Here is a 16,854-nt window from a genome sequence, read left to right as displayed (position 1 = left end):
AATTTGGCATTCAGAGCCTATTATTTCTTTTAATAGTGCACAAGAAGCAAAGCATGCAGCTCAAATTTCTGCCCAACCTGAGTTTCTGGGGTTGGCAGGGAGAGAAATATCTTTCTACTTGTAAATTGAGAACACTTGATATGGAGAATGTAGAAGTAGCAAAGTATCCTGTGGCACCTTATAGACTAACAGACGTTTTGGAGCATGAGCTTTCGTGGGTGAATACCCACTTCGTCAGATGCACGTAGTGGAAATGTCCAGGGGCAGGTATATATATGCAGGCAAGCTAGAGATAATGAGAAATAAAATTAATAATATTAGAAATGGCAATATACAAAAACCTGTAGGAGAACACTTCAACCTCCCTGGCCACACTATAGCTTAAGGTGTCCATCCTGCAGCAAAAAAGCTTCAGGACCAGACTTCAAAGAGAAACTGCTGAGCTTCAGTTCATCTGCAAATTTGACACCATCAGCTCAGCCTGACTGTGAGACTGTGAATGGCTTGCCAACTACAAAACCAGTTTCTCCTCCCTTAGTTTTCACACCTCAACTGCTAGAACAGGGCCTCATCCTCCCTGATTGAACATACCTCATTATCTCTAGCTTGCCTGCATATATATACCTGCCCCTGGACATTTCCATTACATGCATCTGACGAAGTGGGTATTCACCCACAAAAGCTCATGCTCCAAAACGTCTGTTAGTCTATAAGGTGCCACAGGATACTTTGCTGCTTTTACAGATCCAGACTAACACGGCTACCCCTCTGATATGGAGAATGGAGCCCTCGATGCCATTTTTAGAGAGTCCCTTTTCAAAGTAGCCACACTTAAATGTTTGTCCCAATCCATGTTAGCAGAACTTCACTGAACGTTGCCAGTAGATCCAGTTTCATCCCTTAGCTCTCTAGTTTACAATCCTGAAGCTTGCAACTATATTTATTTGGTTGGGTTCAGAACTCCTCCACAAACTTGATCATCTGGAGTGAAAGGGCAGTTGTAAGCTAATGTATTAACATCCATCTGTTGCTGTTCTTTGGCACAGAAATGCCTGTCCACCACAGCATCCCTTGTAGTGATTGGAAGCAGTCATGGGCAGGAGATAGCAAATTCTAAAATCCATTCCAGCTGCATAATGTCTCAGCTGAGTGTAAGAGACAGTCATCACCTAGGAAACAAGGTAAAGCAGTGCCAGCAGTTTCAGGAAGCAGCTGAAGAAGAGTCACTATGGGGAGATGGGCATATTTATATAAAGAAACCATCTGCTACAATGCTGGATATTAACCTGGTTTGTTGTGATGTGACAGAATCAAGCTAGATTTTTCACAGGCAGATGGTGTATTTTTAGCTAAAATTATCCTTTTTTTTTCCTTTTTTTTTTAGCTGTCTGGCTTTAAAGTGGAAAGCAAACATGATGGAAAATTGTAGCAAAGGGAGGAAAGATCTTGCTTTTTAAAAGGTTGAATTCCAGTGCAGATTAGTAATTGAGATACGCCATCTAGTGGGGGAAAATTTGAAGCTTTTCTTAAATCCGTGTCTGTTGTAATATGGCAGGGCTTTCTAATTCCTGCCCTCAGGAAACTGCAGTATATCTTATTTTGTTGCTTTTAATTCATAAAACTCTTTACAAGGCTAGAAATATGAGCTTACCAATGACTTGCATTGGCTTATGTCTGTGATAAAATTGGTTATTGCTGTTTATTAAGAACATAAGAATGGTCATACTAGGTCAGACCAATGGTCCATCTAGCCCAGTATCCTGTCTTCCGACTGTGGCCAGTGTCAGGTGCTTCAGAGGGAATGAACAGAACAGGCAATCATCAAGTGATCCATCTCCTGTTCAGTCCCAGCTTCTGGCACTCAGAAGCTAGGGACACTTAGAACATGGTGTTGCATCCCTACCCATCTTGGCTATTAAGAAATGTATATGCCATCTGTAGAGATTGGTGAGTGTGTGTGGTTTTAGTTGCACAAGAAGTCAGTTTTACTATTATGATGACTAATAAACCCAACTGGACTTAGCATACTTGCTAAGTAACAGCCAACTACGTAACTGGACAGATCTAAGCCGCTGCCAATTTACAAAGAATCATTGATCATAAGTAGGTTTGGCAGAACTAGGTTTTTTTTTTCATTACTTTTGACAGATCAGTTTATTTTTAACACTTTTTTGTCAATTTAAATTTTTCATAGTTATGCAAAATTATGGATTTTGAGCACTTTTGCTGTTTTTTATCAATTAAAATGTTCACAGTTACCAGAAATTGGGAGCGATGTGCCAATAATTATCTGACAGTAGACATTAAGATTCAGAAACCATTAAAACATAACTTATCAGCATCATTTGTCAAAATACTCAAAGTAAACATCATTAAATCAACCTCTTAAGTTTTCAAGTAGCTTTTTTCTTCCTTTGCCTATCTGTAAATTTCGATGATCATCAAAGGAAATATTTTTTCCATTGGTTTGTGTGTGTATGGTGAAATTGATGTTTACCAAGAAAATTCAAATCTTTCCAAGCCTAATCATCATTGAAGCTGGAAAGTCACTAAAAGATAATTATTCAGTCTTAGGTTCTGCCCATGTGTATTCAATTTTCATTAGTTTTAGTGGGGTTACTGACTGATTATGGTTATACTATATGGTGTACGACAGCTTTCCATCAGCGTAGGTCAGATCTTCGCAACTGGTGTTTTTACACTAAGACCTAATCCTTGACAGACTCCCTCCCCTCTGAGGTAACAACTGTTAATGGTTGTGGGTTTCACAATACAGAAAATCAGGCTCTGACAAAGCTGGAGGTATACACAAACCCTTTAAAACCACAGTCCTGGTGCATTGCTGGATCCATCCTTGACAGAGCAACATGGCAGAAAGCTGGGGGGGAGAGAAATGCTTCCATCTATTGAATGCCTCTTTCCTTCCCCTCCCTCTGCGAAGGCTTCGAGAGCAGTGGTGTTGTATAGGCCCTAACCAGCCCTGCTTTCTGAACAGTGAGTGCATGAGAACTTGCCCAAAATAATTTCTAGAGCAGATGTTAGAAAAATATCCAATCATTTAAAAATCATTAGTGACCCTTGGTAAATTGTTCCAATGGTTTTACTCTTGCAGTTAAAAATTTACACCTTATTTTCAGTCTGAATTTGTCTAGCTTCAACTGCTAGCCACTGGTTCTTGTTATACCTTTCTTTGCCTGACTGAAGTACCAATTATTAAATATGTTCCCCATGTAGGTACTTATAGACTGGAACCAAGTCACCCCTTAACCTTCTGTTCGTTAAGCTAACAAGATGTGGCTCTATTGCTATGAAGCAGGTCTTCTAATCCTCTAATCATTCTCATGGCTCTTCTCTGAATCTTTTTTCCAATTTATTAACATCCTGCTTGAATGGTGGGCCTCAGAACTGTGCATAGTATTCCAGCAGCAGTCACACTAGTGCCAAATACAAAGGTAAAGTAGTCTCTCTACTCCTCGGTATTTCCCAGTTTATGCATCTCAGGATTGCATTAGCTCTTTTGGCCACAGTGTCACTCCTGGAGCTCATGTTCAGCTGATTATCCAGCACAACCCCCAAATCTTTTTCAAACACTGCTTCCCAGGATAGAGTTCCCCATCCTGAGCATCTGTGTTCCCAGCTGTATACATTTCCCTTGACCCATATTAAAATACATATTGTTTGCTTGCACCCAGTTTTCAAGTGATCTAGATCTCCATAGTGTGTTAATTTCTCCCCCCCTCCCCCGCCTCCCTCCATGTGTTTAAAAAATAGAACAGGAACAATCGTTCGTTCTTCTTTTCCCAGGCTGCAGGGTAAATAGTTGGATTCATTTAGAGGGTGGTTTGTGTGCTGGCTGGTTTGTCCGTGTTTGTATTAGAACTCAGGGAAGGACACTGCATTCTTAATTTTTTGGTGCAAATTCCTCCAGGCGTAGTGTATGGATCTCTCTAGCCAAGATAGCCTCATAGCATGGGACACAATCTCTAGGTAGTGTGCAGAGGGAAGATGGATTCTTTTTTACAGCATGTCTGTTTGGGCATCAGTACTGTGAAGTAATCTGAAGGCACATGTCCTTGGTAGTGGGGAATGTTACAGAGGAGGCAGGTTTTTCAAAGGATTTATGTTTTCCTATGACCATCACCTTAGTCTTGATTAAGTGTTAACCAGCGGCTCATCTTCCAGGGGCTGATTTTAGCTAGGCACTGAGAGAGCTATGAGATGATTCTGTTTTTATTTGACATAAAGGAGAGAGCGAGCTGGGTGTTAAGCTGTGAACTGCTGGAATTTCAGCCTCTGTTGTCTCACCATCTGTCCCAATAACTTCCATATAAATGTTGAATAGTAATACGGGGAGAGAACTGGGGCTACTCAGATATGGGCTTTGAAGGAACAGTTCCCTATAATGACCCTCCCAGTGACTTATTTTTCAAACGCATCCCAGAGAAATGCTAACTCTGTGCACACAGACACACATGGTGACAAATCATTCCCTCTAATTATGATGCTTACAAGTAGCTCAGATTTTGCCTTGGCAGGACTGTTTTTTCAGTGAGATTTGAGCACACTCAACCACTGATGCCTAAAAATACCAAACCGTATAAAGTCCATGGGGGTCTTGTAAAAATATAGAGTCTGGAATATCTGATGCTTTAGACAAAATGCAGCTTTTCAATTCTTATCCCCATTTTATAGGTGGAAAGTAGGTCTCAAAGTTACACAGCGAGTTGGTGAAAGAACTGGGATTTGAACCCAGGAATCCTGACTCCTGGTCCTTTGCTCTAACCAGGAGACACATTCCCTTCACAAGCAGTAAAGCATGGGTGTTCGTAAGACAGAGTGATATGGAAATACCTGTCTGGTGTTAGTCACATAGCGAGGGTGATGAATGGCGATGTAAGTATGGAAAAACCTCAGAGTCTCACAGAGAGAAGAGGCAAATGGCTGATTAATTTCACTTTGAACCCTTCTGTTTCTATGGGACCCTCTCTGTCCCTCCCACACCACATACAAACAGTTCAGTGTGACTTTGCTGCTGAAAAACATTTGCAGAACTTCTGCATTTATCATCTCCAGATGTTGCGCACATAGGAATTTTTGCTACCACAGTGGGGCGCTGTCCTTCTATGCTGTTGCTCTAGCTAGTGTAGTGACTGCATGATGAGACATAATGGCAGTCTTTCCTAGAAGTAGGCTAGCTCATTTTTGCCCCCATGCAGCTTGTATTACCAAGTCCTTCCCTGTTTGAACAGCTGAGCAGTTTGGAGGACTCTTTTGTAATTGTTTTGGGGTAAAGTTTTGAAGGCAGCTAACTGATCTGCTGTAGCAATACTTTGCTGTGTGACCTTGGATGAGTGATTTAAATTCCTCCTTCCATTTCTTCATTTGTAAAATGGGGATAATAACACTGACCTGCTTCGCAGAGGGTTGTGACTGTGATGTTGTGAAGGCCAAAAGTATAACTGGATTAAAAAAAGAATGAGATAAGTTCATGGAAGAAAGGTCCATCAATGGCTATTAGCCAGAGTTGTCGGGGACATAACCCCATGCTCTGGGTGTCCCTAAACCTCCAACTGCAAAAATATGGGACCGGGTGACACAGGATGGATCCCTGTTCTGTTCATTCTATCTGAAGACAGGATATTGAGCTAAATGGACCAGTGATCTGACCCAATATGGCTGCCTGATATTGTTAATCATTAATTGCTGGCTATAGGGTGCCAGGAGGTCCGGGTTTAGAAGGAGCTACTGAAGGGCACAGTGTTATCACTTTACTATTAATATTAGATTATTTCCCAGAATCTTTTTTTAAATGATTCCACTGATACCGTCTGTGATTATTAGAACTCTGATTGCTTTGCCCTTTAGGAGACTGGCGAATCCTTAGAGGATCTGACTTTCAGCGGGGTCTTCTCCTAGCGCAAACATGTGCTCACTTTGGTGCACTAACACGCTGGGTAGTTGCTACCTTCCATAGCTTCTCTTAGGAAAGAACACTCCCATGGCGAAGGACTCTGAAAAACTGGGCCAGCTCCTCTCTTGGCAGAAGGACACAGTGTAGTGCCAAGCTATTAACCCCACTCTCAGCTGACACTTGGCAGACGATGCAGTGACTGGATGAATGTTTGTTTTAAATACACGCATGCTCTTGAGGCTGGTTCATGTGGGCCTTGTCTGCACTAGAAAAATTAGTATCCCTATTCTAGCAATTGCCATCAGTGCTGCAAGGACCGAGTGCAGCATTTCTCAAAAGCGGCCACAACAGCCTCCAAAGCATGGGTGGAGATTGGAAGAAAGGCATGGGGGACATTGCATCTCACCCCTCCCCCAACTGCATATGTTGATACTGGGGAGCACAGTTTAAAGGTTCATCTTCCCCCACCCCCAGTCTACCCTCCTGGAAAGCAGTAGCCCCTCCCTGCAGTACCCAGTTGTTGCTTCTAAATTGCTGTTACCAAGGGAAGTGAGAGGCGCCACCTTGGTGTTTGTGCTGGTGCTGCCAGCAGGCAGTGGCGCCCTGCACCGTTCAGCCTCCTGGGGGGCTCCAGACAGCACCTCTGGAGACGCTTGGGGCCGCTGTGTACGGCAGTGGAGGTGGCTGTGGCGTTAGATCGCTTGGGCGCTCCCCGGGGCAGCTCCCCTGCTGCCGCCCAGCTGGGGCATGGGGAACCTGGGACTCTGCTGGCAGGCAGTGAGCTCCCGACCCACCTTCCCCGGGGCAGGCTCTCGCTGAAGGGCCAGGGGAGGTAGGGACAGAGATGGGTTGACCCTTGGACATGTCTATTTATTTGTGATTTCCTAAAGTTAATTAGGTATTTCAGGAGCAGCCACGAGCAGGAGTTGGTGGCCACACTCTGAGACCACCAAATATTGTGTCATGAGAACCCCTGCACTAGTGGTAGCAATGGTATAAGCACTAGTATAGACAGCTTGGGGGGTGGGGAGAATCTTACCACTGTGTCGTCATTGCTTTGAACAGGTTGTCCTGACAGAGCAGTGGTAACCCCTGAGCTCCGTCTACACTAACAGCTTAGCACCAGTGCAGCTGTTCCATTGCTGGCTGTTGCTGTAACGATGATGCTGTTTTTTTTCTACCGTAGATGCACTCCTGCTGGTAGCACTAGCTGGCTGGGGAGACTGACACTGCTTGATGATAAAGAAGAATGCAGATTTGGGGTATAGCTCAAGTCTAATTTAACAGCAGACTTTCAGCTTGATAGGGATGGGTTTTTTGTAAGCTAATGTATTTGCATTGCAGTGAACTAAAGCTATTAGCCTTTAATTAGAAAAGGAGGTTTCTTCTTTACTTTTCTAGAGATCACAGAAATCCAATGCATTTCTCAAGCTGTGAGCCAGAAATCAAACATTCATCACATAATTGCAGTAACCATGTGCTAATACTTTCCATTAAATATGATTTATGAATTCTACAAGCGCATAATAGGAAAATACATAAATTCCATTCCAAAGTTTGCAAAAATTCCCACGTTCCAGTTTGATTTGATGGCTCAGATGTCACCAGAACCATGCTGCTCTATATGAAGAGTTTATACAAAGGTTAAAAAACAAAAACAAAAAAGTCTCAAAATTTGGTGAAAACATATTTACGCTGTATCTGAACTTCTCTGCCTGTGTGATTATTAATGAACAGTGTGGTTTCCATTTCAACGGGGATCTCTCCACATTTTGGGCCTCATCAAAGGAGACAGCATTGCCTAAGGAATAAGGCATAGGTATTGGACTTGAGATGTGGGTTCAATTCTTGCCTCTGTTGATCGTTTCCTGAGTGACTGCGAGCAAGTCACATCCCTTCTTTATGCTCCTGACCTCCTTTGTAAGGCACTATAAGATCTGCTGATGAAGATTGCTATGAAAGAACCTGTTCTTATTTTGCTATTTGCTTCCCTCCAGTTCTAAAAGCAAGGTGTCAAGACATAGAAGAATATATAAATGTTAGCATAAGTTCATACTAGTAAGAGGGGCAAAAAACGAGCAGACCATAAGTCCAGCTACTTGTGAAGGCTGGTTATTGTTTCCTGAGAGAGACTATCCAATCTTAAATGGATATTTCACTTGACTAAGCCAGTATGGACCCCTCTATACTTAGGCCTCAAGGAACGTATATAGTGGAATTTGAACATTTTTAGGTCCTTTCAGTTAACCGTTTTTTCTCCACGGTCTGTGTGCAAGAGGTAAGAGTGGAACCATTATCTTAAGTTAATGTGGTTCTTCTGAATCCGTGTATATCAGATATTCCCCTGCTGTATAGTTTGATGACAGCATAACATGACCTGCTATTATATGAAATGATGAGAGTGAATAATCATTGTAATTCTGGCTCAAAACTGATCTAATAAAACTGTCCTTAAGGGATTTATATTTTTATCTCTGCTGTAGTGTATTTCACACAGAAGTTCCACATCTTGAAAGAAGTTATGGCAAGTTAATCATGCAAATTGGGCTGAGTCAACCCGATGAACACTTACAGGTTTAAAGAACAAGGATACTGGAGGTGACCTTTGCTGCAGCTCGCCAATAAGGGCACCTAGCTCGCAACCCTGATACTGCTTCCCTCAGATGTCAACATTTTTTAAGAGCTGAAGTTCTGCCAGTCTTGCGCTATGGAGCTCGCAGAGAGGAGTGTGGATTCTATCTTAAAGGATATTTTCAGAAAAGCAGCACTGCAGGTAATTTTCCCTTACATTTCTTTGTGAGTTCAGCTCAGTTTTCATTTTAACCCAGCTGAAAATGCCAAAGGCCAATGTATATTTACATATTATTACCCTCAGTCCAGCTCGCAACTTTTATTTGATCCTCCTACATGGATAGGGCAGCCCATAGCTCCTACCCCAGGCACAACTTTCAACTCACGTCCACCATTGTTCTAGCCAGCTCCTCCCTTCATCTAAACATTTGACCCTAAGGCCAAAATTTCGGAGGCTCTCCCAAACTTCCTTCCTCACCGTTACAGCTCTCTGTCCTTCAGCCCCATATAATCTAGTCCTCCAAGGTATAAAAAGACACATCCCTACTCTTCCTAGCATGAATGAGACTTGCTAGACTGGCTTGAGAATCCAGCAATTTCTTACATGCACTCAGGACCAGTTCTGGTTGGCAAATTGCCATGAATCACCTTTCCAAAGTCCTTTCCAGTTCCCACTCCAATCTTGTCTGTTAATTAAACATTGTGTTCAGCAGAGGCCTGATTCTCTGTAACCCTGCAACCTTGTGTAGTCATGCCAGTGCAAAATGGGTATAAAATGCTTCCCATCTGCTCTGGTAATATTGTACACCCCCTTTGCACTGGTGTCAATGACTGCTCAATGAGCAGGGTAGTGGAGGATTGGGCCCTCCAGTGACTGGTTTTGGCTGGGTCCTGTTGGTAGTCCTATAAAAGGAGTTTGCTTTCTTGTTCTCTAGCTTGAGGCCATTCAGTCTGGGAAGCTTGTGCTATACCTGTGGTGACCATCCTTCCATTGCATAGCAACTCTTTGCATATTTGAGCCTGTGGTGCTGCTGACCCTAATCCCGGTTCAGGCCTTTCATGTCCACAGCCCAGGCCCTGTGGAACTGTGCATGTTGCCAATGGCTGTGGCACATCCCCCTGAAGTAAAGGATGAAGATTAGACTTTTTGTTCTAATCCTACTAATAGATAGTAACCAGGATAATGGGTTCTTTTGTACTGCTTTCCAGCTTTAAAGTGCTGTACTGATATTAGCTAATTAATCCTCAAAGCAGCCCTGTGAGGAAGGCAAGTATGTGTTTCTATTATGTGCACTTTTAGCTTTGTTTTGGAAATAAAATCAGACTGGGCCTTTACATAGACATAAGGGAATGAATTTAACCCATCACGGGCTGCCTATGTTCATTGGATCAGGGCAACTGCCACAGGTTTTTTGGTTAGTTTTGGCATGTCTTTATAAACCTCAGGAATTTGTGACACAGCACAGAGTAAATCTAGCATTCCAAGTGTCTTCCAGGTTTTTATAACAGCCCAGCTTCTGTGTGCATATTCCTTTCCTCCCACTCTCATCCTAACAATTACATAGCTCCATTTACCAGGCTCAGATCTAATGCAGCTATGGCTCAGGGTATCAGTGGAGAGGGTTGAACCGATGACCTTTGGATCTAAAACTATGATGTTTTAGTGCCTGAGCTGAACAACCTGGGGTCCAGAGTTCAAACACTGTAGCAGACTCATAAACCTCTGTACATGTCAACTGGCACTTTAGGGAGGTATGTGAACACTTTGTTTTGACTGCATGACTTCAAACCTTTTCAACCCAGCCAAGCTAAGTTATTCCTGAAACTCCATTCTCCACAATCTTTCCTTCCTCTTCTGGTCAGACTGGCAGGCATGTCATAGACACATGCTAATTTACATGCCACTTCTGTGGTGTTAATATTCCAGCACACATGCTGCTGTATGTAAAATGTGACACACCCTGTCCAAAACAATCAAACTACAAGGACATTGCAACACATTTGATGTTATGGGAAATGTCTTTCCTGTAAGAGAGGAAAACCCACCCATTGCTTTTGTGCCTGCTCTTCCTCCCTGAAAGTTTCCCATTGTACAAGCTTGTAATTAAACAAATGATAGGAAAAATTGACTTCACTATGTCAGTCACCTGAGACCTCTTATATAATGTCCTCCAGCTGGATCTCAGAGTCAGCCTACAAATAAGAATTATATTCAACACCTTTATGGTTTGTTTTAAATAGAGAAGTCTTTTACCCGGATGTTTCCATGCCATCTGAATGCAAACAGTCGTGTAGTTCAAGACTACAAAACTCATATGACTGTCTCAAGCCCAGATACAATGAACATGACATTGAGAGGCCATTGTTGTATTACTCTTTGCTTATATGAGTCCAAGGAGAGGCTTATCTTAAAGTGAGGTGCTCCCTGGGTCATGTGATCATTGATATGTTCTTTGTATTTTCTCTGAGTAAATCAGCATCCTTAAATCTTTTCACAATGTATGAGAGCTAACTACTGATAGCTACAATGCCCCAAATATCTGCTTTTACCAAACTATGTTCTTGCTGCCTCTCCATGAATGGACAGTGCTAGTGAACTCTCTGATCACACAAATGTTTACAATGCAAGGTTCATTCAGTTTTAAGGTAGACATGGTCTGCCATTCACATGGTACTTTAGGAAATCATGAATATTCCACACTCCAGCATACATGGAAAGAGTTGTGGATGCCCAGCTCCAGGAAAATACAGCCTTTAAAAACTAGAGGCAGAGAGATTTGGGGTGGTAGTGGGGGAGAAAGGGAAAGTTCAAATATTGCAGGAGGGAGAAACAGCCTGACAGGACTACAGTTAAGCTTTCCAGATGAGACTATTGATTTTGGGTGTCCTGATTTTAGGCTCCCAATTTGAGAAACCTTAAATGGGCTTGATTTTCAGAAGGTGTTAAGCTGTCTGAAAATCAGCCCTTCGAATGTGTCTGGAGATGGACACCTAAAATCATGAATCACCTTTGAAAATCTTGGCCTCCTATTTAAGTCCTAGAATGTAATATAGAACCCAGCAATGGATCTGGGAAGGAAGCTCTTCTGTGTTTAATATTCAGTGTGTGGGTATCACTCAAGTTTTATAAAATATAAAATTCCTGGGGCATCATGGAATGTTTCTTTAAGACTTTGACCTGAAACAAGAATAGCCGTTTTGCCTGAAGACATAACAGGTGTGACGACGCCTGTTTTACCCTGTTACAGAGAGGTAAGGACCAGGATGTGACAGCAGTGAGACCCAGTATGCTAAGACCATGCAATAGAAGGTAGTAGATTTTAAGCAGGGATAGGCCATTTTCTGTTTCCTCATTAGCAATACCCTCATGACAGAAAAACCAAAGCCCTCTGCTCTCTCAAGCAGCAGTACTAGGCATTTCTGCTGGGTTTTTCACTTTATTGACACATTGTGCCACGATGGAATAAAAATCAATGTAAACCAAAGCTATGATGTCACTCCACGTGAAACAGCTTTTTTAATGGCTGTTACTACAGTTTTATATGAACATTGGTGACATCAGAGATTACACTTCAAATAGATGAGTGGGCAGGGCAGCTTTAGTCAGGCACCACCCTTGGTAAATACTTACACTTTTTGCACCGAGATTGTAATGCCTCATAGAGGCCCTGGGCCTGCATCCTGCAATCTGATCTATATGGTGGACTCCTGGTCTTGTGCGAAGTTTTGGTGACGGTGCATCTCTGTAGCTCCATTGCAAAGCCAGTGTTGTAGTTGCATGATTGCTCCCAGCTTTACTACCGCCAGCAGAATAGCACTGTGGGAATTTACTCCAGAAAAGGCCTTCTGCAGACAAGGCCACACATGATAAAGGCTTCCTTTGCGGCCTACCTGCCACAGGAGACGTTCTACTTAAGTCCGTTGTTTTGAACTGGCTATGAACTTCCTTGCCATTGGAGTGAAGTGTGGCCTTAGAGACTGTTTGGGCTATCTGGAATTTGCTGCAGAATGACTGAGTATTCAGAATGGGTGTGTCTGGGGTATTTATTGTTCCAGTATGATCCTGGGCCTGTCAGCCTGCATCTACAGCAGAAAACTGTCACTTCCACTGGCGCTGCGGCAGCCAAGTCAGTGCAAGCTACACTAGCATGCTGCTTCTGCCCACAGCACTCACTGCGTGTTTCCAGGCTTGTGGATGGTTGCCCCAATCTCCCAATGCCTGGTACAGCTCTCTGGGGCAGTATTTAATGCCTATGGTGTATTGTGTATGTTGCACATTTTTATTTTGATTTGTCTGGATGCATCACATAATACTGCACAATGAAGGAGGGCTTTGCACTTAAAAATATTATAGTGGCCAATTACCAGCTGCTCCTTGAGCTGCTGCCAGACTGACGTGGCACCAGGGGACACAGGCGCTGTCATGAGCCCCACCATTTAGTGTGTGGGTGCTCAAGTTGTTAAGGAGCTTGATGTCATTACTTCTGTCCATTTATTTATGTGGCAAACTTTGAACAGAACCCAGATCTAACATCCAATCTAACGCTTTAACCACAAAACCAAAGGATCTTCAGCTGCTAATGGAAGATACATAGGCGCATTTGTTTTACCTTGGATGTAACTCTTCTGATAACAAGGATGTGCGTAGTTCTTTCTTGTTACACTGTCAGGAAGATAAGAGGCCTGCCCACCCCTGAGCTAACATTTTCCTTTTTCAAATCCTGTTTGTGTAAGTGGTCACACCAAAACATTTTGAAATTTTTTTTCAGGGTAAAAATATAAAAGCAAAACGTGGTGTGATGAAATAACTATAACAGGAGTTAAAATATATTTAGTTCAGAGAAGAAAAAGGATTTGGCTGTCTTGGAGGATGTGCGCTTTTGAGCCTCTCCACAGTGAGTTACAAAGTGAGCTTTAGCAGTGGGATGAAAGCCAAGTGTTGAATAAAATTACTATACTGCAGAGTATGCAGCTTATTCATGAGTCCAAGAAAAGGCACCAAATTGTAATAATCTTTGAAAGAACAAACATCTGATGTCTGGTCCTGTTTTGCCCTCCCCTAGAAATTAGTATTGGATGGAAAATTTTAGTCCTCTTGAGAAAGAGGCACATAATTTATTTTGACTAGAAGTTGCGAAGTAAACACAAGTTCCGTGAACTAGTGGCAGAAGTGCACAAGCTGTGGCTTTGGCAGCCTGGCTGGGACAACCTGCTCACAAGAGTCAACTATTTCCACATCACGAGCAGCTGAACGCTCACAATTACTGCTGGCTTAATGGGAGCTGTGGCTGCTCACTGTCATTCAAGCTCTGGGATTGTTTGCACCGGCAGTTTCTACTGGAGACCTTATTTTCAGAGCCCTGTGACATTAGTTATACTTTTTAAAATTCATTTTACTTTATGGGAATGTGTTGTTTTGTTTCAGCCTGCCCCTGCGGGGTGGAAGCCCTTGGGTGTGGAGGTTGCAGACAGGGCTTAATTTGTAATGAAAGTGGAGCTGGGGCTCAAGCAATGATTTAACTTTTATCACTGATGTGGCAAGCCCAGAGGTGCTGAGGCTATGAATGGCCAAGCCTACAAGTGCCAGGGCTCAGTCTTGGCCTAAATTAAGCACTGGTTGCAGAGCAAGCCTGTCCTGCACTCAGCCCACAGCTGCAGCTTTAGTCCTGTGGAGCTTGGCTGCCAGCTCTGGACACTGTGACCTGGTGCATAGGGTGCAGTGCTGGCTCAGCTTTGGCCCAGCCACCTCTCCATCATGCTGGGAGCAGGACCCAGCTGTGGCATACATTTTTTGTTGTTTTGCATTAGCAAAAAACACAGAGCACTATTAATGTCTCTTCACTTCCTGTCCTAAGCTGTTGCATGCTCTTGATTCCCCCTGAAAGAAGTGGCAGCTTCGGGGTGGGGGCGAATACCCAGCATACAAACTAGAGCCTTTTCAGGCACTTCTGTTTGCAGCGTGTTCTCAGCAATATCACCAAACTGTGCACACGAGCATATTTGACCATGCTTCTTGTACTCAAAAGTGGTTCATTGGCAGCGTGAAGGTAGCTCTTGGGAGGTCTCTAGGTAACTCAAGTCCTAGCGGTTTGGTATAATCTGCCCTGATGCAGCCTTGCTTAACTCCTTCCACACCCATCCTAACACCTGAAAACTGCAGTCTGAGATTGGGTTAAAGTGAACACTCTTCTTGCCACTGCTGAACCGTCTGTGGTTGGCTTGGGCCGGGTGAAGCAGAATTAATAGTATGTAAGGGTCAGTGCATCAGCTGCTAAAGGATGGTCTCTTGCTTTTGGACAAAATATTCCCCAGTGGGAGCCAGGGTTTGCTGGGTTGTTCACTTGCTGTGGGGGTTCAGGAGGGTATAGCATGGATATGGCACCTGAGGCCCCTCCATGCTTAGGAAGTCCTTGCAAGGTCAGCTAAGCTGGCTTTAGGGCAGATTCCTGCTGATGAGAGAGGCGCAAAGCTGCTCTAATTCAGTGGAGCAGCTGCCTTACTTGGCTGAGGCCATCTGAAACCAAGCTGCTACGGGTGGCTGCTTTTTGGTTATTGCTGGTGCGGACTATAATGTGAAATGATGATTTGCACTGTTCCCTTAACTAGTATTCTAAGCAGGCTGTGTAAGTTTGGAAATGTTGCCCTAGAATCCACATCAGACAGCTCCACTCAGTGTAGTGCAAGCAAGTCATCTGCATCTTTGCTGAGGAAAGCCCCAGGCATGGAATAGCTGGGGTGCTGCAGGACAATTGTGAGGCAGGAGGGAAAAGTTAGCACAGAGCCACTCTAGAGCATGAGCAGAATATTATTTTTACAGCAACGGGCACTGAGGAATCATCATACGTATTCAGCACTCAGGTCCCAGTTGCAGGGGAATTTGCTGTGGGTTCATGTACAAAACATACAAGAGCTTCTGGTGAATATGAGAGCAAATTTGGCTTTAGCAAGTTTGTTCTTCTTTACTTTGTTGTTACTTCTTTATTAAAGAACCAAAACTTAGACCAAAGAGTCAGACAAGCAGAACCAATATTTTTAGGATGAGCCTTAAGGCTCAGTATAGATTGGCCCTCCATGCTATATTTGCCTTCTCAGTTCCTTGTTTAAAATAAATAAATAAAAATCTCTCACAATGAAAGACTGGCTCTGCAGTAGCAAAGAGCCAATGTTGAATGGCATGCCAGAGCTCTGACTTGGCTACTCAAATACCCATTCTCCAGCACTGGTCTCAATGGGGTGCCCTCACATGCCTGTAAGCTGCTCCCAGTCCACAGTGTGATCACTGTGGCACATAGTGGGTGTTGTCCAGGCAATACCCTCTAGAATCTAGAAGCCTAGAACGTGTCTTTAATTTACTGCAGCTCTTTAGAGCCTTTCATTTCACTTTACTCACAACTCAGATCGGTCACTCTTACCTTTCATTCTGCTGCCTTTGTAGCAGGCTGCTACACTAGTTGCTTTGTTCACTTCATAGATTGCTATTGACTTTGGATGGCTGAGGCTGTGGTTTTCAACATTCCATGAACTTTAGCTCTGTTTTCCTGTCATTTTGCCTGGAAAGCCTCCAACACATTTAGTAGGTCATGTGCCCCAGAGCTGACATTTCTTTGCATTGCTCAACAAATGGAATGTTTCTCTTATGCTTTCAAAAGCTTCGGGGACACCCCTTACACTGCTGCAGCAAAAAGAAAGGTTACCCCCTCCACTGTCCACCAGAAAAGCAGCTCATTCTCATGCCAAAAACATCTCCCAACTCTCTCAATGATTGGATGCCAATTAGTCACTCAGTCTCCACTTCACTTGGCTTGTCGTCGTCGTCGTCCCCCCCCCCCGCCCCGCTCCAGTGTCTACTGAAACAGGCATGAACCTCTCTGAGTGCCCAGACTTCACTCCCCTGTTTACTTCCTGGCCCCGGTACCCTCTCTTGCCTGACAACCCTTCTACCTGCAGCTCTGCACCTCTCTTATAGCTTGTCTTTCTGGTTCTGCAGCTCTTGCACCCACTTTAGTGTAGGTGTTGTCAGCTGGCTCTAGTCCTCCCTGCTTTAGTTCACAGTTTGTGTGTGGAGCTGGCTGTCACCATTCCAACATCATGTACGCTGTGCAGTGCTCTTCCGAAAGCACTGCCAGGGGTCAGTTGCCTAGCTGCAGAACTCAACATCTGGCAACGCGTCCCCAAAACTGCTGCAAAATGGGGCATTTGCACTGGAGTTGGAGGGGCAGGAACCCCCTCAACAAGAGTAGTGTCACTGCATAGCAGCTACTAGCAAGTGCTGCAGGAAGATTTCCCCCAAAACACAAACCTGGATACTTTCTCCCTCAAGGTCAGTATCTGAGATTAACATAGGCCCTCGCAATGTTCAGTTGTCATGCAAT

The 16,854-nt window shown here is 43.6% G+C and overlaps 1 protein-coding gene across 6 annotated transcripts in view; it reads left to right on the top strand.

Moving 5' to 3' along the window:
- C12H19orf12 (chromosome 12 C19orf12 homolog) overlaps positions 1 to 16,854 on the top strand; it is a 78,271-nt gene that overhangs the window by 22,055 nt on the left and 39,362 nt on the right. For 4 of the 6 annotated variants that reach the window (XR_004002769.1, XR_004002770.1, XR_004002767.1 and 1 more), the window contains exon 4: positions 8,395 to 8,684. Coding sequence is in view for 1 of the 6 variants with exons in the window: in XM_030581231.1 (XP_030437091.1) it covers positions 3,370 to 3,415 (46 nt within the window). In the remaining 5 variants the exon portion in view is untranslated. Of the gene's footprint in view, positions 1 to 3,369; positions 3,453 to 8,394; positions 8,685 to 12,128; positions 12,337 to 16,854 lie in introns of those variants that run through there. The other 2 variants (XR_004002768.1, XM_030581231.1) reach the window with 2 other exon arrangements.

The sequence above is a fragment of the Gopherus evgoodei genome, chromosome 12 (assembly GCF_007399415.2).
Source record: "Gopherus evgoodei ecotype Sinaloan lineage chromosome 12, rGopEvg1_v1.p, whole genome shotgun sequence".
Lineage (NCBI taxonomy): Eukaryota > Metazoa > Chordata > Testudines > Testudinidae > Gopherus > Gopherus evgoodei.
This window is presented reverse-complemented; position numbering and strand designations above follow the sequence as displayed.